Source organism: Carcharodon carcharias, chromosome 17, assembly GCF_017639515.1.
Source record: "Carcharodon carcharias isolate sCarCar2 chromosome 17, sCarCar2.pri, whole genome shotgun sequence".
NCBI classification, from domain to species: Eukaryota; Metazoa; Chordata; class Chondrichthyes; order Lamniformes; family Lamnidae; genus Carcharodon; species Carcharodon carcharias.
In genome coordinates, this window is record NC_054483.1 from 118,806,711 (window position 1) to 118,830,976 (window position 24,266).

General features: G+C 43.2%; 1 protein-coding gene across 1 annotated transcript in view; it reads left to right on the plus strand.

Moving 5' to 3' along the window:
* The window catches only part of rbm20 (RNA binding motif protein 20), a 245,824-nt gene that overhangs the window by 163,188 nt on the left and 58,370 nt on the right, over window positions 1–24,266 (plus strand). The window contains exons 4-8 of the mRNA XM_041210365.1: window positions 429–514; window positions 1,280–1,365; window positions 10,826–10,972; window positions 12,699–12,830; window positions 19,695–19,774. Coding sequence (XP_041066299.1) covers window positions 429–514; window positions 1,280–1,365; window positions 10,826–10,972; window positions 12,699–12,830; window positions 19,695–19,774 — 531 coding nt within the window. The remainder of the gene's footprint in view (window positions 1–428; window positions 515–1,279; window positions 1,366–10,825; window positions 10,973–12,698; window positions 12,831–19,694; window positions 19,775–24,266) is intronic.

Sequence of the window (24,266 nt, forward strand, 5' to 3'; positions counted from 1 at the left end):
CATGCTTTCAGGTGTTTGATTGTGCTGCATGGACATATGTTGCAGCATTTTGTCATTTTGTTTATTCTGTGGAGGTCTGCAGCTCCCTGGGGCCACTGTCTGCCTTCAGGGAGCTCACTCGAAGTGCTCACTCGCACCTGCGGTGATGTCAGTGCCTCCTCCTGCCCCCACTCTGGCAGCACTGAGCATTCAGCACACGTTAATTGGCGAGCCAGCGTGAAATCGCCGCCGGAGACTCATTTCCCGCCCGGTTCTGGGCCCACCGATCGCATCCGCCCAACAAACGAAAAATTCAGGCCCATGAAATTCAGTTTCAGAGATAACTGGGCCAGGGAAGAAGTTATCTTAGTGGAGCTATGCGCTTCTGCTATTTTGTCTGTGCCTGTTCCTACTTTATTTTTTATTGTGCATTCTGATTTTAATCCTAGTTCAGGCACTGGGTCAACTAACTTTACAAGATCAACAAATGGAGGTGTCAACTCATGTGGAGCCAGTATGGTTTTGAATCCTTCCGGTAATCAATCTAAATCTATTATGCTCCTTTGGTGCAGAAAGAAATGAAATGATGTGTCATCAGACAAAGTTAAACACAATTTACAGTGCATGTAATGTTGGCTGTGCCCAACTGGCTAGTGTTAATTATAGTTTCATGCTGAATTTAGAAATAAGCCCTCAATAATAGTGTTTACGCTGGAGCAAAATGTGGAAAACATTTTATCAATTGTAAGAGGATTGGGTGGAAAGAGTGAGAGTTCCAGTGTAACAAGACAGTCTCCATTAAGTTATCCTTCTGTAATTCAATAACCCATGCTCGTACAGTGTTGAAATTATCTAGTTAAATGGAAATATAAGGGATGTTACATTTTCAGTATAAACTCCAAGCTTAGGGAACACCTGGTGCAGGTGGTCTTACTGTGGTTGAGAATGATGCTGCATGGATCTCCATTCACAATTTAAACCTACCAATTTAAACATGTCAATGTGAATGCTCCCATCAATTTTTCCTCCCTCTCTCCCTGTGGAGGACTGATTGGTCTCTACCAAAGCCTGCTCATGACGGGAGAGGGGGAGCTAGCCGTTTGGGGTTGCCAGACATGAATCGCATCCCATTTGCAATTGGTCTTGTTTCAGTTCATTCATGCAATGAAAAAAAATAGTCTTACATTGTTCATAAGCTTACCGCTACACAATTCTGGATCCAGACTAGCATTTTATGCCTGTCTGGTACCTTGAGGAGCATCCTTAATTTTGCTTCATGTTGTTGTCCATTATCTTTCAGACCTTCCATCAGATAGCAATCAATCTCAATTGAGGACGTTTTCCCAACCAAGTCTTGGATTCTCTTCAATACCTTCAGGGTCAAAGGTAGTTGCATTCTTAGATACTCAACAGTTATACAATTCAACTTAGCATCACTTTTTGCTTGTTTATTTTTTTTAAAAAAAGTATTCTAAGATGTGAGCAATGCTGGCAATGTGAGTAATGCGAGTATTTGTTGCCCATCCACCAAAGGTGGTGGGTCTTCCTAAAGATTGATGCTTCACGACTGAGTGGCTTGCTGCATTACTTTGGAGAGTATTAAAATACAACCACTTAGAAAGGGCATGGGGTGACATGTTCCATTCATTAAAGGGCACTAATGAAGCAGTTGAGTGTTTTGTGACAACATAACAGCTTTCCTGGTGACCTTTCTGGTACTAGCTCACATTAGTGAATTCCATTTACCATGGTGGGATTTGAACTCATGACCTCTGGGTAATTACTGGCTCAGAACCATCACTGCTACTAATACTGCTCATGTAGAGAAACATTCCAAGCTGCTTTGTGGAGGCAGAAGGGAAAAGAACCAGTGCTGTAGCTGCGTAACATTCTTTTAGTCACAAACAGTGATGTGACAAAGATGTTCCTGGAATCACTTTCATGATTTTTAGTAGATGCTCGAATCAGCCACGTTTTCCCCTTTGGTCTCCGTTTTTTTTAGGAGCAAGGCCAGAATCTTCGGGTCGGTGTACAGAGATAGGCCCCGCTCGCCGACGTGTAAAATGACGCGCGGTGACATCAGCCGTGTGTCCTGGTGTCACTGCGCGTCATTCTGACCCTCAGCTCGGCAGGTGAGCAGCGGAGTGGGCAGAGCACCCGCCGAACTGTCGAAGGCCTATTAAGGCCACTTAAAAACTAATTAAAGTGATTAACTGATCTGCCTGTCCACCCTTGAGGTTGGTGGAGGGGGGCAGGCAAAGAGCCCAGGCGGCCTTTGCATTTATCCTGAAACCTCATCCACGGGCGGGATGAGGTTTCATGAAGGCTTTTAAACTTGAGTAAGAATTTTAAATAAAATTCATAGACGTGTCCCAGCTCATGTGCCCCTGTCACATGAGGGGACATGTCTTAAAATGTTTTTTCCTTCCTTTATTTAAATTTTTAAAAATCAAACTAACCTCCCTGAGGCAGTTCTGTGCTCTTTCACACACATACACAGGCCCTGACTCAGCCTCCTGCCCCCACCCGCACAGGGAGCGCTCAGTGCTTCTGGGTGCGTGTGACGCTGAGCAGGCAGTAATTGGCCCGCCCACATAAAATGGTGGCGCCCAGCCAATCGCGAGTGGCGATGATCGGTTGCGCACCCGCTCCCACCCACCCACCCCCCCCAACAGGGAGAAAATTCTCCACCAAGTGTTCCGAGGCATTGAGTTGAAGGTTTATTGCTGCTCTCAAACTTCTGCCCCTCAATGAGTCCTTTGTTTTGCAAGATCCCCAATGGCCAATGGAACTTAGATACCATGCTGAATGTCTTAACAATTGTTCAGGGTCTGGCTCCGCTGGTGTTCTTGAAGAGAATGTCAACTTCTTCAGAGCCAAGAATAGCTTTCCGAAAGCATGTGCCATTTTGAAGAAGACTCAATAAATTCCAAGAGATTTAACCACCTTTGACATGGATGCCATTCATGGACAGTACCACATGGGGAATCTGTATTTCAGTTATTTGTGTTCTCAATTATCTACAAGAAAAATACCTGAGAGTTGTTAGCAACGAGGAATCAGATCTGCCGGCAATATTTTCTTTCAAAATGTCCCAACTGATAACAATGATGGTGTCAGCAGGAGCTGTGGATTTAAGTGCTGCTGGGTGCATCTCTGCCCTGTCTCAGCTCATCTTCTGCTGAAATCCTTATTTTTGCTTTTGTTACCTCTGGAGTCCACAATTCCAATGCTCTCTTGCTGGTCTCTCACCTAGCCCATTCATCCAAGACTCTACTATCTGTATCCTGACTCACACCAAGTCCCAATTCACCCATCACCCCTGTGCTCACTGACCTACTTTAATGGCCCCCAGTCCAACAACACCTCAATTTTAATATTCTGATTTTTGTTTTCAAAGCCCTCCATGTCCTCACCCCTCCCTACCTCTGTAACCTCCTCCATCTCCTAACCCTTGAAGATATCTGAACTCCTCCAGTTCCTGCCTCTTGCACATCCCAGTTTTATCCATTCCTACAGTTGTGGCTGTGCATTCAGCTGCCTAGGATCTAAACTCTATGGCCAGGATTTCCCAGTTGGCGAGCGGGGGGCCCCATTTCAATTATCAGGTAGGCGGGGGCTCAGCAGAATCAGCTATGTGGCCCCCAACCTGTCAATGGCCAATTGAGGCCCTTGACAAACTCACTAAAGTAATTAGTGAACCTGCCCGTCCAACCTTAAGGTCAGTGGGCAGGCCGGGAACACTGGCGGGCTTCAGAAAAAGCATCAAACCTCATCCACGGGCGGGATGAGGTTTTATGTAGGTTTTTAAAAATGTAATAAAAACGTCTTTGAAAGTGATGGACATGTCCCAACTCATATGACAGTGTCACATGAGGGGACATGTCAGGGAAATTTTTTTTTTCTATTTTTCAGATTTTTTAGTGTGGAGCCAATCTCCCTGAGACAGCACTTAGCAAGCACAAAAGACGCACTCTCAGCTCAGGGAATCCACCCCCCCCCCCCCACCACCACCACCACCACCACCACCACCACCACCCCGCACAGGGAGCACATAGTGCCTTAATTTGCCCACCCATGTAAAATGCCGGCACACCCCCAATTGGGGGCACTGATCAGAGGCACACCTCCACGCGCCTGCTCCTAAACTTCCCCCTCGATGGGGGGAAAATTCTGCCCTGTAATTCTCTTCGCAAACCTCTCTGCCTCTCTGTCCTTAAGACCTAGCACTTTGGCCAAGTTTTTGGTCGCCTGACCTAATGTCTCGCCTCTAATATCTGAGTGTCAAATTTTGTTTGGGAATCACTCCTGTGAAGTGGCTTGGGATGCTTTATTACATTAACAGGCTTAAGCAATGAAAGTTGTTCTTGGTGTTGAATTGGACAAAGGCAAGGACAGAATCAAAGCATTCAGAAGTCAGAGCAGCTATTGCTGTGGGGATTCTGTATTATCCAGTCAGTAGACTGTATTTGCTCCATTGTGGCAGATCAAGGATGCAGTAGAGTTGGCTTCATATTGCACAGTGGATATTCATTTTTATGCACGCATTTTTGAAAATATTACTCAGCACAATCGTGGGTTGGAAATGAATTATGTGGAGATCCAGACAATTCATCCTAAATCTAATAGTTATTTTCATGTTAGCATCTATTTTATTTAACTAAAATTTTTATAGTTACTTATCAAGCATAAAAAACCCAGCATAAATAAGAACTGTATCACCATCCTACTTATATAAGCTTTTACCATGACAATTGTCAAATAATCTATTATATATAGCTGTAGTTATATAAAGCAATTTAATCTTTTGGTAATCCCATCACTCTTTATGGCCAAGTCATAAACAACAGTGAGTGAGGCAGATGCTATTTACAATCTGCCCATTATATATAGGTCATGATCTCTTGGGTCCTACAATTAAGATATGTTGAATAGTAACTTATGTGAACATGGTCCATTGATAATGGATAGTGGATGCGTGTTAAGATTTTATAGACTTTACATTTACTTTAGGCGTTCACATAATTCTGTTGCTATTAGTGGTAACTTATATTTGCTCGAAGTAGTAATAAGAATTGACATCTACCAAAATCTCAGATTTTCCCCTCTCCCTAATTACTGGAGAGAGGGAGCTGCTACTCAGACCTATGGAGGAGGTAAACAGATTAAAAGGAAACAAGTGGGTTAGAGCATGAGTGGTGCTTTGGTCTGCTGGGTAAATTTCATTGGCAAAAGAACACAAGAACACAAGAGGTAGGAGCAGAGAAGACCAAACAGCCCGTCAAACCCACTCCACCATTCAATACGGTTATGTCTGACCTTGGGCTTTATCTCCATTTTCTCACCCACTTCCCATATCCCTTAATTCCCAGAGAGACCAAAAATCTATCTCAGCATTAAATATATTCAACGATGGAGCATCCACAACCCTCTGTGGTTGAGAATTCCAAAGATTCACAACCCTTTGAGCGAAGTAATTTCTCCTCATCTCAGTCCTAAAAGATCAACTCCTTATCCTGAGACTGTGTCCCCCTCTGTTCTAGATTCCCCGACCAGTGAAACAACCTCTTGGTGTCTACTTTGTCAAGCCCCTTCAGAATCTTATTTTGAGGTCGTCTCTCATTCTTCTAAACTCCAGAACTTATAGGCCCAATTTACTCAGCCTCTCATCATGGGACAACCCTCTCATTCCAGAGACCAAGCTAATGAACCTTCGCTATACCACCTCCAATGCAAGTATACCCTTCTTGCACACAAAACTCCAGGGTGTTCTCACCAAAGCCCTGTGCAATTATAGCAAGACTTCTTTATTCCTGTACTTCAATCGCCTTGTAATAAAGGCCAACATGCCCTTTGCCTTCCTAATTGCTTGCTGTACCTGCATCCTAACTTTCTATGTTCTTTGTATGAGCACACCCAAGTATCCCTGAACATCAACATTTACAAGTTTCACACCTTTTAAAACATATAATTTTCTGTTCTTATGAACAAAGTGAATAACCTCATAGTTTCCCACATTAAACTCCATTTGCCATCTTGTTCCTCACTCAATTAACCTGTCTATATCTCTTTGCAGCCTCGCTGTGTCCTCCTCACATTGCATTTCCACCTAGCTTTGTATGATCAGCAAACTTAGATACTCTCTGTCTCTTCACCTATGTTATTAATATAGATTGTAACTAGCTGAGGCCTCAGAACTGATCCAAATGGCACTCCACAAGTCACAGCTGCCAACTTGAGAATTTCCTTTTTTATGCCCATGCTTTGCTTCCTGTCCGTTAACCAATCCTTTATCTATGCTTCTATATTACCCCAAGTCCAGGAGCCTTTATGTTACTGATTAACCTTTGGTGTGGCACCTTATTGAATGCCTTTTGGAAATCCAGGTATACTACATCTACTGGTTTCCCTTTATCTATCCTAATAGTTACTCACAGTGGCAGCAGTGTGTACCATCTACAAGATGCACAGCAAGAACTCACCATGGACCTTTTGACGGCACCTTCTGAACCCAAGACCACACTATCTAGAAGGACAAGGGCAGCAAATAGATGGGAACACCACCACCTGGAAGTTCCCCTCCAAGCTACTCACCATCCTGACTTGGAAATATATCGCCGTTCCTTCACTGTCGCTGGGTCAAAATCCCTTCCTAACAGTGCTGTGGGTGCACCTACACCACAGGGACTGCAGCGGCTCAAGAATGCAACTCACCACCACCTTCTCAAGGGTAATTAGGGATGGGCAATAAATGCTGACCCAGCCAGTGATGCCCACGTCCTATGAATGAATGTTTTTAAACAAGGTTTTAAGAGGAGGATGACCTTGGGGGTGGTGACTATGATGGGCCTTGGGACCCCCAAACAGCTCAGCAGCAGCCCACATAGCCAAAGTGGGTAAAATACTGGCAGTGGCGGTATGAGGCCCTCAGGTGAACATTAAAAGGCCACTTAAGGGCCTCAATAGGTTCAAGGGGCCTCCCCTGTACCCAGTAAAATTTCAGACCGATTGGGGGCGGGGGGGGCAGGTAGGTGATGGACCTTCCAAACCCGCTGGCGGATGTAGGCAGAATTCATCCCCAAGTGTTTGTTAAAGTAAGGGATCAACTTCTCATGTGGAAGGGAAGGCCATTATAAAATAATAATACGTAGACTCGCAAAGTAATGGGCCTGTTCCTCCACATGGCCTTTTCTTACATTGGATTCTCTAATTTGATGTTTGCTGGCTGAGATAAGGTGAGACATAAAAAGATCAATACCTGGTTTTCCCACAGGGTTTATATAATAACAGATACAAACAGATATATAAACTCAGTATTTATATTTTCTTTACTATGTAAGAAATTATGCTTCCTGCCAGAGACATTTGGCAATTTGCTAAATATTTGATTTAGAGGTGTCAGATTTTCATCTTGAGGCTCCCAATAGTTTTTATTTGAGGCATTTTTTTAAAATAACAGTCTCTTAAGGTGAAACAGGTTGCCGAACCCTGAACTAAGGTTCGGAAAAATTTGGTCAATGGCAGAGCAAACACTAGTCAGCAAAGAGCTCAAGGTTCAGTAAGGATCAGACAGCCTCATTCCTTGTTTCCAAAAAGATGATACACGTTCCCACATGGTCTCAGCACCAGAAATAAACTTGGGGCCAGCGCCATATTCACATTGCATAAAATTACTCACTCTTCCTTGGCACCTACTAAGTTTCTTCAGATTGTGAGGGAAACTGGGCAAGGATTGGGTGCCCATGATCCAAGGAAATAATATTTTCTGGGAGGCTACTTATTAACCTATGTACATGCCAAGGATAGATTTCGGTAAACAACGATTAACAAGAAAGGACCCTTGCTGTTATTCAGCAACTACTTTTTGTTTTGACCAGAGGAGTGATTACATCTGCTGCAATTGTACAAAAATCCAGAAACTGTTGCTAGATTCTTCATTAAATGTGATGTACACAGGTAGCGGACCCTGCATCCAGGAAACTCGGGACTGGATGTGTGCCTGATGCAGGGATTTTCTGGATTTTGGGTCTTTCATTCGCATTTGCACAAAATACGAGAAACAAAACACTACTTTGAGGCGTGATTCAATTCCTGTTTAGCCACCATATGAATAAGAACTATTTCTAACCTCCACATTTTAAACAGTACTGTACAAAGAGCAGGGAAGCAGCACGCCGTGACCTGGATATGACAGACAGCAATGCCGGATGGGGATTGTACTTTCCCGGTTTTCAAGTCTTTACAGGTTTTGGGATGCCGGATAATAAATGAATCCATTAAAAGATTCAAAATTGAATCACGGGGTTCCAAACCTTTTGACAAAGTGAAATATAAACACCTCGGACACCATTATACTTCACCAATGGCTTAATCCTGCTGCATTTATTTACCCCCTGTACATATAGGCCAGGACTTTATGGCCTCTCCTGCCCGTCAGGATATTATGGCCCTGCCCAACTGAATGGAGATTTAAATGGCTCGCCGGGTTTGGGGGGTAGACACATGATGGCAGGGGCTGCAAAATCCTGGCCAGAAGCTTTTCCCCTGTTGTATAACTATTTGCAGTGCCTTTGAACCTTCTTGTATACATTTATGGTTGTATATCAGTTATCAGGGCTCAGCTGGCAATCCAGATGTCTCACTGGGGCAAGTTGTGATGTTGCATTCGGTAAATCTGGCAACTTTTGGGCTATCACCAGAATAAAACGATCATGAAAGCCACTGGGCCCTTGTAAACTGCCTTCAGGGCAGTGAACCTACCACCTCTACTAGTCTCAGCCAGAGGTGACTTCAGTCCAAATTTCTGTGGAGAAACAGGCTACTTGTGAATCGGCAGCACTGGTGCCGCTTTTTATTTTCCGTTGACTTGGAAAATGTTGTCAAGATTTCTAATTTCAAATCAACTAAAAGCAGTTCTGTGTCTTCCAGTGGAAAGATGATCAGGTATGTTGAAAAAGTGGCCTTCAATTTGCTACGAGCCTATTTGGCGTTGCTGACATATAGACCAATTTCACCCCTTAACCCCCGACGAAAAGGCCTGGCAAATGCTATGAAGCACCATCTCCTCACGGGACTAGAGATGGGAAATAAGTACAAAACTCAACCTCTTAGATTGCCTTTACTATGGAAAACTGTCCCAAGGAGCTTTACACAGATTTTCCAGCGTCTTTCACATCCTGAAAACAACTAAAAATTATATGATATCGTTTGTCATCTCTGCACTCGCATGGTTTATTTTCATTTCCTCTTCCTCTCTTTCATTTACACTGAGCAGTAAATATTTCTCACAGCGTTCGCTATACCCAGTGAAGATTCTTTAGTTTGATCCCTTGCAAGCTGTTTTGAACATGTGGGAAGCACTGGCATGTCCTGTTGGTGTTGGACCATTTCACAAAATCGCAGAGCTGTTACGGCGCAGAAGGAGGCCATTCAGCCCGTCATTTCTGTGATGGCTCTCTGAATGAGACCTGCTGAAATCCTCGAGCTGATGGTGCTCCAGCAGTTATGAAGATCGTTGACTGTGGGAGTGTGAATGCAGCCGGACTGGACAGAAGTGGGATCTTTCCAACCTTTGGAGGCGGAGTGCGCGGATAAATCAGACTCAGTTGTGTGGGTCTGCTCCCTGACGTGATCCTGCCTCCGGGAGATTTTCCCAGATGTGGGCTCACTGTAGCAGCAGCTGCCCCCACAGCCGCCCCCCTGCCCCGCCCCCAATCCGTGGCAAGTAGCCAATTATGGTAGTTGAAAGGGCATTTAGCCTTTAGATAGCCTTATCAATGGAGGTTAGAGGGACCTCGTGCCACTATCATGGGCACTGTCACCATAAAACCCAATCTTATGGAAGGGTTTCCTTCCCACACAAATGACCCTCACAGTTCAAGGCCTTCATTTTTATTAAGCTCTCATAAGCCTTAGCTGTTAATTGGCCCCTCCTGTAAGCTCATGTCAAAGGCTGGACAACACAGAAGGGGGCAATTAACAAGCACTGCCATAAGGCTATGAGGGCTTAATAAAAATGAAGGCCCAGTGCTGATTTGGGCCATTAGAGTGGGAGGGAAATGCCTCCACAAGAATGCGTTTGACGTTGGTTGTGCCCATGATAGTGACATAAACAGTAGACTCCAGGTTCCCTCTAATCTCCCACCGTAAGGACACCTCCAATTCCATTCCGATTCTTGCGGGGCCTGTGCATCTCCCCTAATATTGCGTTGCTGCATACACCTGAGGGCTAAATGCCCTTTCAAATAAATGGTCCCATGCCAGAATTTTTTGAATGAGAGAAGGTTCTGTCCAAGGCTAACAGACATGGAGTTGAATCATAGGAATGGTTACAGCTCAGAAGGAGACCATTCAGCCCACCATTTATGTGTTGGCTCTCTGCAAGAGCAACCCATGTAGTCCCATTCCTCTGCCTTTTCCCCATAACCCTGCAAAATTTTCTTCTTCAGATCATTATCCAATTCTCTTTTAAAGGCCTCAGTTGAATCTGCCTCCACCACATCCTTAGCTAGTGCATTCCAGATCCTAACCACTCACTGCATAAAAGAGTTTTTCCTTATGTACCCATTGCTTCAATCACCATAAATTGGTACCCTCTGGTTCTTGATCCTTCCACCAATGGAAACAGTTTCCCTCTATCTACGCTGTCGAGACCCCTCATGATTTGAACTCCAAAAAAAAATGTAACAGCAAGTGGGTAAGTTCTGGGTGCACAAGATTATGGTGTTGCACAGTGGAATAATGAGTATGTTATGCCTGTTACAGATTTTGTCTTTGTGTTTGTCATCTGAGTTTCTAACACAATAGCATTCCCCAGTGTTTTGAAGCTAATATGCTTTATTTCTAGCTGTTTCCACAGAGGAAGTCTGGACCCAGCCGAGTTGTTCACATCTGTAATCTTCCTGAAGGAAGCTGCACTGAGAGTGACGTCATTAATCTTGGACTTCCATTTGGAAAAGTCACCAACTACATCCTCATGAGGGCCACAAACCAGGTGTGAAAATTGATTTTGACCAGCTGTTAATCACAAATGTACCTTTTAAATCTGTAATAACATAGCACTCCTCAAGCGTTCCTACAAAAAATACACCCAGTTTAAAGTCAATAAAGCTTATTTAGAAGTAAAGCAAATAAAACTGCATAGAATTTGCAGCACAGTAACGAGTGACTTGATCCTATTGTTCTATATCCAATACTGATGCTTCACACAAACCTCCTTCCACCCAACTGCATTGAATCCTATCAGCATAACCTTGTGTTCCTTTCTCTATTGCGTTCTTATCTAGCTTTCCCTTAAATACATCTATACTACACTTCTCAGCTACTCCACAAGTTCCACGTTCCAATCACTCTCTGGATGAAGAAGTGCCTCTGATCCTATTTTTTCTGTTTTATTAGTGACCATCTTATATTTGTGGCCCATAGTTTTACACTGCCCCACAAGTGGAAACATCTACTCTACGGCTACTGTATCAAACCCTTTCATATGTTAATGACCTCTATTCAGTCGCTCCTTCTCTTGCCTAGATAAAAGAACCCCAGCCTGTCCAGTCAAATATTTGACAGCTTTTGTAAGAATGCAAAGTAGCTGTAAAGCCTCCATTTCCTGTAGGTGTCGCTGCTGAACACTTACTTTGTCTATTATGGATCAAAGAGTTGTGTTGTTGCGTCAAACTGGAGAGCTGAGGTATCAACCCCCAACGTCCATCCTGAGACAAAGCCCAGGAACAACAGCTCTGATTGGATGTCATGTGATCAGAGTGAAACACTTTCAATTTTCATGCACCTTTTAAGCGTTTTGCTTCCTTTTAAACCTGGATGAATTTTGATCATGGAATCGCCGGGATAGGATTTTCCCCGCGTCAGGTGGGTGCGGTGGGCGGGCCTAGGAGCTGCCACAAAACCGTCGGCCAATGGCACTCTCAGGCTGGCTGGTCCTTCAAAGGACATGGTGCTCCTCACGGGGAGGGTGCTCACTGAAAGCTCCCTGAAGGCACCGGGAGCTGAGGATTTTTTAAAATGAAAAATACAGACTCCACAAATAATATCAACCTGTCCCCACATGTGACTCAGTCACGCGAAGAGGAACATGTGAAAAACGAGTTCCAAAAACTGTTATTGTTCCTTTATTCACCGTTGGATGAGGTTTCACAAAAAATGCAAAGGCCGCCTGGTCCATTTGCCTGCCCGCCAACCATATAAGGCTGGACGGGCAGTGAAAAATTCTACTTAATCAGCTGCTCAAGGGCCTTGATAGGCCCCTTAATTGTCACCGGGCGCACTGCCAATTCTCGCGTGTGCCCCACTGACCAAAATGTCGCGCGAGTGCGCGGTGACATCGGGACATCCGCCCGACCTCTCCGAATGTTATTTCATGCTCGGGTGTGTCGAGTGTGCGCGCCCCCCCCCCCCGCCCCCCCGCGACAGCCGAGCTGAAAACCCTGGCCCTGATACGTTCAATTTTATTTTAACCCACTAAGCTTCACCAGTGTGTCCTATTGCTCAGGATGTGCAAAGGTTTGCCTTCTGTCCCTCTTATGAGAAGCTGCTGAACTCCATATCGGCAGGGTTCCTCAGTTGAGGCTGGGAGTTCGCTGTGTAGAAATTTACAAGCATCAGTCCATGTTGTACCCTTCACTGCCCAGCACAGCAGCCCAGCATACTAAACCGGAGCATCACTTTCACCGGGCACCGACTGATTATCTCTGGCTGTTTTGCAGGCCTTTTTGGAGATGGCATATCCAGAGGCAGCACAGGCAATGGTGCAATTCTATCAACAGAAACCTCCTGCCATTAATGAGCAACAGCTACTGGTCCGCATGTCCAAACAGTACAAGGAGCTCAAGTTGAAGGTAAGGTTATACTGAAATTATATTATAGGCACCGTGGATGCACCTAAACCACATGGACTACAGCGCTTCAAGAAGGCAGCTCATGACCACCTTCTCAAGGGCAATTAAGGATGGGCAATAAATGCCAGCGACACGCACATCCCAGGAATGAATACAGATAAAGAAAGTCGTGCCAGAGCATTTAGAAATTAACAGTTCAGTAGGGCAGAAGGTATCGATCAAGAAGTAGTGGGTAGGTGAAGTTGAGCTGCCTTTTAACAGCTTGTGGAGAACAGAAAAAAAGAGGAGACTGAGGGAAATCAGGAATTCCAGTTTTGGAAAGGATGAATTTGAATAGGAAATGACACAGTCGCTGTAAACTCCTGCGTGTCCTCGTTGGATTTTTTTGGTGAGAATGAGGAGAGCAGAGAATTGCTCAGAAACATGCTTCACTGCACTCCTGCCTTGGTGTGAGGCCCACACCCCGATACCCCCCGTCTCCATAACATTTTTTGCTTACAATGACTGCTAGTGGACAATGTGCCAGTGGACAACACACCAGTGGACAACACACCAGTGGACAATGCGCTAGTGGACAATATGGCCGGGATTTTCCGGCCCCGCCCACCAGCATGATCGTCCAGTCCCACCGAAAGTGAATGGACTTTTGGCTAGACCGTTGCTTCCCCTGCGGTGGGTCCCACCACAGCCCGGCTGGAAACTCATGCCTTATGTCAGTGGGTAGGACACTAGTGGACAATGTGCCAGTGGACAACACATTAGTGGACAATGCACTAGTGGGCATTAAGCCAATGCAACAAATTTCATTATGTAAACTAGATGGAAATCAAAGAAATGCATACCCCAACATATTTCCCTTCAAATTCTTCAGAAACTGGCTGCAAGGTAATACCTGTTAGAGCCAAGCATCCAGTGTTTCAATAAAAAATACCTGGATGAGCACTTGGCACATCATAACATTCAAGGCTATGGGCCAAGTGCTGGTAAATGGGATTAGGTAGGTAGGTCAGGTGTTTCTCATGTGTCAGTGCAGACTCGATGGGCCGAAGGGCCTCTTCTGCACTGTGATTCTATGACCAATGGAGGGAATCACAAATGTTTTTTAGCATGTGTTATGACGTGGCAGGTAGATCAAATCCACGAGGGAAACTTGGTCGCACTATCATAACGGTTTTATAATTTGTATTTATTATGAGACGTGTGCAGTGAATTCAGAAGTAATAAGTCCACCAAGACCATTAGAGATTTTTTTAAAAATTAAAACATTTATAAACACAATGAAAGATGTCAAGCACAAACATAAGACTACAATTACTACTATAATAACTCCTAAAATTCCTAATTAACCTGACCCCAAGTTACACTCCCTTTAAGGCAACAGTCCACAATAGATTTTAGATTTAAAACAAACTCAGCAAGCTAACACAATACCCTGGATAGTGGAATTCCAAATGGCTTTTCCCCGGCTTCAGTTTCAATAGACAGCAGACTTATACACAAATGCTGGAGGCTTCATTAAGGCTATTTCACACACTCCTGTTAGATGGCCTTCTGACACCTAGCCTTTCATTCTCCTTTATATAAGTTTCTCTCTTTTAAAATATATAAATTCTATCATTCCATATGTCTTTGAAGCTATAACTGCCTCATAACATAAATCTTTTATGTTGGCACTATATATTGTCAGTAACCTTTGGGAAAATAAACACATTCCTTAGCCTTGCTTATTTGGCTAGTTGTAAACATACTAAGATCCCTTTGAAATCCAAATATCCCTTCATTTATCTAAAAATGCAAATTCCCTTCACACCTTACATGGTAAGCCAGCATCTATGCTGACTCATTAGCATGTCGCTTCTTTTGATGATTTAAAGCTTGCGATCTGCTTGACTACAACATGTAATTAAATCACACACAGACCCAACTATCCTTACCCCCATAAACCTACTTCACAATAAACCAGAAAAATATTATGATAAAATGTTCATTTCATGACACACGTTGGGGTTGCACAATCACTTTCTGACTGATGGAATGCAAATGCCTAAACGGTAAGTTATCTATTGAATCACCATTATGGAGGCTGCCTGAACTGCTCCTTAGTCCTTCAGCAAACTTGTATTCAATGGGACTCCACTGCAAAGGTCAGAGCTCCCCCTGACACTCCGATTTTCAAATGAGTCAAAAGCCAGAAGATGGGCTGATGTCTGGGGAGCATCTCTGTGATAAATAGCAGCCCTGCCCTGTTCTGCCAGAGATGTGCCCCTCTAAATCTGCAGAAGTAAACAAACTATAGGCCAATATGGGGATGGAAAGAGGAGGGTAAGTGTGTGGACAAGTGTATATGGAGTATGGGTGGACTACTTCTAATAGGCTCCCTTAACTAGATGATAGAAGGTGCATATCATCTCCTCCCCCAATTCATCAAGATGGTACATGTTGCTGCTCTATTGCTACCGATCAATTCAATAGAATTCAAACTCGCTGCCTTCTGGGGAGGAATGAAATGCCCTTTCACTTGTGTTACACAGCCACCTGTTAAATATTAAAAACAACAGTAGCACTATCCCACACAGGAGTCCCTGCCTGGATCATATTTTGCACTTGGGTCTAATCTGGGTTGTAGGGAAATCAGTCATGCTCACTCAGAGCTCACTCTACCATTCACTTTATAAACTCGCCCTCTTAAATCGAAAAATAATATTTTCCAATGTGATTTACCCAGTTACAGCACCACCCTTCCGATTCACTCTCCACCATCACAATTACCAGAATAAATAAAGGCATCCTGTTGATTCCCCTTGGTTGTATTAATACTAAAGCGATTACTTAATTAATTTAACTACAAACCAAGCAGTTTGAGTAGTGTAAAGGGCAGGGTAACTCAACGATAGCTACAAAGCTATAGTGTTTCTCCCTGGTGGCAGATCACTTTTAAAATCTTGCTTTATGAATCAGTGTTTTGACAGAACTGATCTGTGCAATTATATTGGAGCAAGCACATTGGTCTGATGTTACGTTTGAGCACTTTAGGAACATTGGAGCAGGAGTAGGACATTTGGCCTCTTGACCATTCAAGTAAATCGTGAACTGGATTTGAGGGGGCTATGGGAGTTGGGGTGGTTGGGTGGGGGGGAGGAGGGGGAATGGGGGTGTGTAGCTCGCCCTCCTGCTGTAGAAAGGTTGGTTGTGAGCACAGTCAGGTTGGCCAGCAGCTGTGTCTTCCCTGCAGAGCCGGTCACAGTAGTGGCCGCAGCTGGGACTACAAGTCGGTGCCCGGGAAGAAGTGTCATGGATGTCGGAATAAGATAAGTCAGTGCTTTTTTGACAGGGAAGAATCAGGACCCTGGGAGCAGGGTTGGGTTGGGGTGGTCAAGTTTTGGAGACCAAGCAGGGAGGCACAAAGGGGGGATAACATCTTAGGGGCGGTACCCCCCAATGCGCACAGGACAGTCCTCCCAAAGGAGGTATCTGTTGTAGGTTCTTAGAACCATTTGCAAATATACAGTAAAGGATACAAGCTAAGGAGCTGTCTCCATTCCTGCTGGTGCTGTTACAACCCAAGTTGATGTTAATACTGGACAAGTCGGATCCCAGAGTGAAACCTGGCTTAATAGATTCTAACTTTTATTTTTGTTAGAAACTGTGGAGGTAACTTACTGAACAAGGTCACAGGAGTCTGCTGATGAATTTTTAACAACGATAAATAACAAAACATACATTAAACAAGGAAAATAAACAATATAACACCAGGCAAAAAGGATGGAAAGATCTCATTACAAACACAAGAAAATGATTTGAAAATTCATTCTTCCTTCACTCCAGCTATTTTTTTTACAGACACATACAAATTCGGAAAGATAAAACAGTTTACAATATCTATCTTATACTCTAATATTCAAGGTAAATATGCAGCACATGTGAACCAACTGAAGAACTGTGGTCAGACACACCACACTCCAAAGTAAATGACAGTTGCAACCAAAGCAGACTTTATGGATTTCTCAACAACACACGCTGATGCTTGTTACACTGTGAGGCAACCGGTCTCACTGAAACTCTGTCTTTCTCACACGGGTTTCCAATCTCCACATTTGAAGAACTTGCCCAGAATTCTCTGCCACATGTTGCTCTCACACAGATGGCTTCAACCAGGATTCACTTCTAGGGCTTCAATAGCACCTTCCAAGATTCCTTTCCCCTGGATCTCAGAGTATACTTAAGCTTCACCTTCCAAGCACAATTTCAGGTCTTCGGTTGTGCCAAGCAGAACACCACTACTCCAATAGGCCCACAGTAAGGAGTCACCAACTTTCAGCTGCCCCCTCGGATCTTCTCGGCTTCTCTCAAGCCCACTTTGCTTCAAGTCTGCTCCCCACAGCTCTTTCTTTAACTTTGAGCCTTTTTCTCTGCTACTGTCATTGGCCATGACTTAATGGAGTCTATCTCTGATCCCTACCTTTGTCCCTCACCTGGGACTGTCTTCTTGGACCCCTTTCTGTCCCACTCCCTTGTTTGGGACCCCCTCCCTGTATCCTGCTCCCTGGGGCACCTTCTTTGTAGTGGTGCTCCTCTTCAGGTCACCTGATCTGCAGTTTCACTTTCTTTTCTGCGCATGTGTGCAGGGCCGGTTCCAGGCCTGAAGACGTGAAAACAGGTGAATATGTGCAACCCTATCCCGGCCGGCGCATGTGCAGAAATCCTGAGGCCTGCCGGAAACTGTAGTCCGTGAGCTCCAAGGTAAGTATCTGAGTTTTGCAACAGTACACATGCCTCTGTTCAACACTAGACTGACCCTGGGTGTGGTTCATGTGCTCTCCTACATCATTGTGTGGGTGGTACTATACTCAGTCCTACGTTAGTCCTATATGTGCCAGTACAGTAATACCCCCCCCCACCTTCCTTCCCACCTTTTCACCAGAGCTGGTGGTCTGGCCTCCTTCATTCCACCTTCCACTGCCCATCATATTGTGGCAGCAGAGGCAGAAGAAGGCCCTTATCTGGCCCTTAATTGTCCATTTTCGGGCCACAATAGCCTAAGGGCAGGTGGGCTGGCTGATGCCTTACCTGCCCACCAGATTATGGGGGGACAGCTCAGGGGTGGGCAGGTAAGCAGTGGGTTAACCACCTGTCCTATTTCACGTGCCCCCAACATCTCAAACATGCCCACTGGGGGGGTTGTAAAACAAGCCCCCCCCCCCCCCGCCCAACCATGGCTGATCTGCTTCTTACCTTCATCTACCTGCCTTGGTTCTGTAATGTTTAATATCCTTGCTTCATAACAGGCTACCAACCTCCGTTTTGAAATTTTCGATTGATGCCCCCAGCCTCAACAGCTTTATTAGCTGAAATGAAACCAGAAAATGTTGGAAAATCTCAGCAAGTCTGGCAACATCTGTGGAGAGAGAAACAGAGTTAACTTTTTAAGTCCTACGGACTCGGAACGTTAACTCTGTTTCTCTCTCCACAGTAGCTGCCAGACCTGCTGAGATTTTCTAGCATTTTCTGCTTTTATTTCAGGTTTCCAGCATCTGCAATATTTAGCTTTCAGCTTTATTAGCTGGCCTGTTTGATGTTTATCTTGGCATGCTACTTGGCAGATACTTGAACAGCCACAGAAATAAAACCTTTATTTGTTTGTGAAATAATGTGTTAACACTGGTTATCATTCTGTGGAGTGGGATGTTCACGTGGGACCCTGTCATCTGTCAGCACTCTCATACATCCCCCCTGCCCATTCCTACATGCAATGAAATCCATAAGGGTGGTTATATATCTAAAAGATCATTTAAAATCAAGCTGTAAGCAGTGTGCTATCGCTAACTCTCTAGTATTGGTGTTACTTTCCTCTTTAATGGCCCAGACATTTGCCAATGAGTGTGTGTGTGGGCAATCTCAGAATAACCGAGATTACTGATCTCATTGTACCACTCTGACATTGCCAAAAAGGTCATCTCAAATCCACCTGCCTGTTAAACTCAGGCTACATTCTGTAGATACCTGTGTAAACTTTACCCTTCCTGTTGAAAATGACATTGATTGTTCTATACTGCACTAATAATAGATTTTCAAAGTTTAGATTTAGTGCAGTAGCAAATAAGAGACAGCAGCTTTGCAATGAACATAAATTAGTGCTATTTACTGATTTCTTTTTCAGTTTCCATTTATACAGCTCTGTGGAGAAGGATAGCTTGACCTTTGTGCAGGTGCTTCAAGAATGATACCGGAGCTAAATTTTGAGGGCAAGTCCAATAGACGAGACTTGTTTTCCCTTGAGCAGTGGACATCTGAAATTCTCTCCCTCTATTCACTATCGATTAAAAATATCAAAACTGAGATTGATTTTTTATTATCATGCAAGGATATTAAGGGATTATGGAACCAAAGACAGGTAAATGGAGTTAAGGTGCAGATCAACCATGATTTAACTGAACAGCAAAACAGACTTGAAGGACTATTCCTATGCTCCTACCTTGTGGTTCTCTTGCAATAAACCTGTTGTCTGTTGGCTCCCTAGTGCTAGAATAGGTATACACATACAATTATTAATGCTGGTGCTGATTAGCTTTTGGTACCAAACCATCCCTACTATGGTTATATGTTTGATAGCAACAGCCTGCAGTCTGCAGGACATCTGTGTGATGGATTTAAAAAAGCCATTGGTTAGCATTTCACATCTTTCAGGAGGAATAATTATTCCTTTAGCTTCCTTTAGAGCGAACATGCCATCAATACTAAAGCAACCGAGGAGAAAACTACAGCCTGATCACCCATTTTATCAGATATGGCTGTTAGGGAAATTGGAGTTTGATCCATAATAGAGAGAAAGCATGCTTTAATTTGTATTCTTTGAACTCTCCTTAGAAACCAGGAAAGAACGTTGACTCAATCATCAATGATATTAATTCTCAAAAGGAGAGGGAGATGCACAAAGACTGGGACAGGTAATGTAATGTATTTATTAACATCTTAATGCATCTTAATAACTGCAGTTATCTTGACTGTTCAAATAGCTTGTTTAAAATGGAGCCTTTCTGGGAAATTAAATTCATATCAAAATAAAAATACAAAGGGGTGATTTTCATTTGTGCGGTTATAGGGAAGTCAGTGGATGATATGATTACGCTGCCTGTTGATACCTTTGGTGAGATGGTTGAACCATTGTGAAGGCTGAATTCAATTCCATTTGATTGGTGATCCCTGAGTGATGGCCCCAATTGGAATTTAGAAGGGAAATCTGGTGGCACCTTGTAGAGTCCAACTTGAAGGGATGGCTTAAAGGATCGAGAAAGGGGTGGAGGGGTGAGGGGATGGGGAGTAGGGCAAAGTATGTCTGAACCATCAGTAGATGGCAAGATTTTTGAGGGGACAGGATGAGCATTTCACAAAAGCAGATTCTCTGCTCATTATCACATTGCTGTTTGTGGGATCTTGCTGTGCACAAATTGGCTGCTGCTTTCCTATATTAGAACAGTGGCTACAAGTGCTTCACTGGCTGTAAGTGCAGAACTTACTGAGATCATGAAGGTGCTACACAAATGGAAGTATTTCTATTCTCTTTTCATTTCTTACTTCTGACTGGATTTTCTGAGTGGGCTCCAGTACTCCCTTTAGAGCTGCTGGTTAGGTCAGTCAATACCTGGTACCAATGGACAGAACTGTGATGAGTTAGCTACATAACTTCCAGTGGACTCAGTGTCAAATTTAGCCATTGGCTTATTGTGCATTATGAGACAAAGCAACATAGAAACTAGGAGCAGGAGTAGGTCATTCGGCCCTTTGAGCCTGCTGCACCATTCATTATGATCATGGCTGATCCTCTATCTCAATGCCACACTCCTGCGCTCTTCCCAAACCCCTTGATGCCTTTAGAGCCCAGAAATCTAGTTCCTTCTTAAATATATTCAGTGACATGGCCTCCACAGCCTCTGTGGTGGAGAATTCCTCTGAGTGAAGAAGTTTCACCTCATCTCAGTCCTAAATGGCCCACCCCATATCCTGAGACTGTGACCCCTTGTTCTAGACCCCCCCAGCCAGAAGAAATATTATCCCTGCATTGTCTGTCCAGCCCTGTCAGAATTTTATACGTTCAATGAGATCCCCTCTCATTCTTCTAAACTCCAGTCAATACAGGCCTGGTCAGCCTAATCTCTCCTCATACGACAACACTGCCATCCCAGGAATCAGTCTGGTGAATCTTCACTGCACTCCCCCTATGGCAAGTATATCCTTTCTTAGCTAAGGAGACTAAAACTGCACACAATACTCCATGTGTGGTCTCATCAAGACCCTGTACAGCTGCAGTAAGACATTCTTGCTCCTGTACTCAAGTCCTCTTACAGTGAAGGCCAACATAATATTTGCCTACTTAACTGCTGGTTGCACCTGTATGTTTACTTTCAGTGATTGGTGTACAAGGACCTTTGTATATCAACATTTCCCAATCTATCACTATTTAAATAATACTCTGCCATTCTTTTTTTCCTACCAAAGTGGATAACTTCACAATTATCCATGTTATACTGCATCTACCATGTATTTACCCACTCACTCAACCTGTCTAAATTGCCTTGAAGCCTCTTAACACTCTCCTCACTGCTTACATTCCCACCAAGTTTCATGTTGTCAGCAAGTTTGGAAATATTACATTTGGTTCCCTCACCAGATCGTTGATATATATTGGGAATAGCTGGGTCCCAAGCACTGATCTCTGCAGTACACCACTAGTCACCGCTTATCACTCTGAAAAGGACCCATTTACTCCTACTCTCTGTTTCCTGTCGCTAACCAATTCTCAATCCATGCCAACATATTACCCCCAATCCCATGTGCTTTAATTTTACACACTGACCCCTTATGTGGATCTTTACCAGAAACTTTATGAAAATTCAAATACACCACATCCACTGGTTCTCCCTTATCTATTCTGCTAGTTATGTCCTCAAAAAAACTCCAATAGGTTTGTCAAACATGGTTTACCTTTCATAAATCCATGTTGACTTTGTCTAATCCAGTTGATATTTTCTAAGTGTCCTGTTATCACATCCTTTATAATAGACTCTAGCATTTTCCCTACTACTGATGTTAGGCTAATCGGTCTGTAATTCACTGTTTTCTCCCTCCCTGCTTTTTTAAATAGTGGGGTTACATTTGCCACCCTCAAATCTGCCAGGACTGTTCCAGAATCTACCGAATTTTGGAAGCTGACAACCAACACATCCACTATTCCCATCACCACCTTCTTTAGTACCCAGGTTATAGATTATCAGGTCCTGGGGATTTATTGGCTTTCAGTCCCATTAATTTCTCCAGCACTATTGTTTTAGTAATACTAATTTCCTTCAATTCCACCTTCTCACTAGACTCTCGATTCCTTAGCATTGGAAGTTATTTGTGTTTTCCCCCATGAAGCCAGAACTAAAGTAGTTGTTTAATTGCTCTGCTATTTCCTTGTTCTGTATTATAAATTCTCCTGTTTTGGACTGTAAGGGACCTACATTTGTCTTCACCAATTGTTATGATGTAGCAGATGATGTGTGCCAGGCGGACCAAATCCACAAGGATATCACAATGGTTTTGCAATTTATATTTATTATGAGATGTGTGCACTAAATTCAGAAGTAATATGTCCACCAAGACCTTTAGAAATTTAAAAAATTAAATTACATTTTTATTAACAAAATAAAATATTTCAAGCAAACACATAAGACCACAATTACCTAGTAATATAATAGTTCCTAATATAAAAACTCCTAAAATTCCAAATTAACATGACCTCCAGCTACACCCCCTTTAAGGCAATGGTCCAAAATAGATGTTAGATTTAAAACAGAACCAGCAAGTTAACACAATACCCACTTGACAGTGGAATTCCAAATAGCTTTTCCCCAACTTTAGTTTCATTACATAGCAGGCTCATGCACACGTGACTGGAGGCTTCATTAAGTCTATTTCATACACTCCTGTTAGATATTATAGGGCCTCCTCTCACATTTGTCTTTCATTCTCCTTTATATAAGTTTCTCTCTTTTTAATGTGCAAATTCTATTGCTCCATATGCCTTTGACGCTGTATTTTTCTCATAATATAAAAACTTTCATGTTGCATGTTTCATGTAACATTTGGGAAAAATAAACACACCTCTTAGCCCTATTTATCTGGTTAGCTGTAAACAGATTAAGATCCCTTTGAAATCCAACAATCCCTTCACACCTTACATGTTAAGCCAGCATCCATGTTTACTCATGAGCATGTCAAGCATCTAGCTTCTTTTGATGATTTAAAGCTTGCAGTCTAAATGTAATTAAATCACCTAGACAGACCCATCTATACTTATCCCCATAAACCTACTTCACAATAAACCAGAAAAATATTATGAAAATTATTATACTTGTATCACACTAACCTTTTTCTTCTTACATACTTATAGAAGCTTTTTCAGTCCTCTTTTATGTTCTGTGCAAGTTTACTCTCATACTCTATTTTTCCCTCTCTTAATCAATCTCTTGGTTCTCCTTTGCTGAATTCTAAACTGCTCCCAATCTTGAGGCTTGCTACTTGTATTAACAACTTTACATGACTTCTCTTTGGACATAATACTATCCTTAATTTCTTTTGTTAGCCATGGTTGGGCCACTTTTCCTGCTGTGTTTTTGCACCATAAAGCAATGCACACATTCGTTCCTTAAATATTAGCCATTGCCAATACAGCATCATGCATTTTATGGAAGTTTCCCAATCTGTCTTAGCAACTCATGCGTCATACCTTCATAGTTTCCTTTGTTTAGATTTGGGACCCTGTTTCAAATCAGAATACTTCTCTTTACATCCAAATGAAGGATTCTATCATGTTATGGTCACTGTTCCATCAAGGACCTGCACAACAAGACTATTAATTAACCCCTTCTCATTGCACAATACCAAATCTAGGATAGCCTGTTCCCTGGTTGGTTCCTCGACATACTGGTCTAAAAAACCATCTCATACACACACCAGGAATTCATCCATCATAGTATTATTACTAATTTGGTTTGCCCAGTCTATACGTAGATTAAAGACACCCATGATTATCATGTTACATGCATCTCTAATTTCCTGTCTAATGTCGTCCCCAACCTTATCACTAATGTTTCGAGACCTATAGACAGCTCCCACTAATGTTTTCCACCCCTTGTTGCTTCTTAGCTCCACCCAGACTGACTCTACATCTAGATTTTCTGAGCCAATATCCTCTCTCACTATCACACTGATTTCATCCTTAGCTAACAATGCCCTGCCATCCCCTTTTTCTGTTGCTTGTCCTTCCTGAATATTGAGTACCCTTGGAAATTCCCAGCCTTGATCACCCTGCAACCATGTCTCTGTAATTGCATATCGTACCTGTTTATATCTATTTTTGTTGTTAATTCATCTACCTTATTGCGAATGCTCCATGCA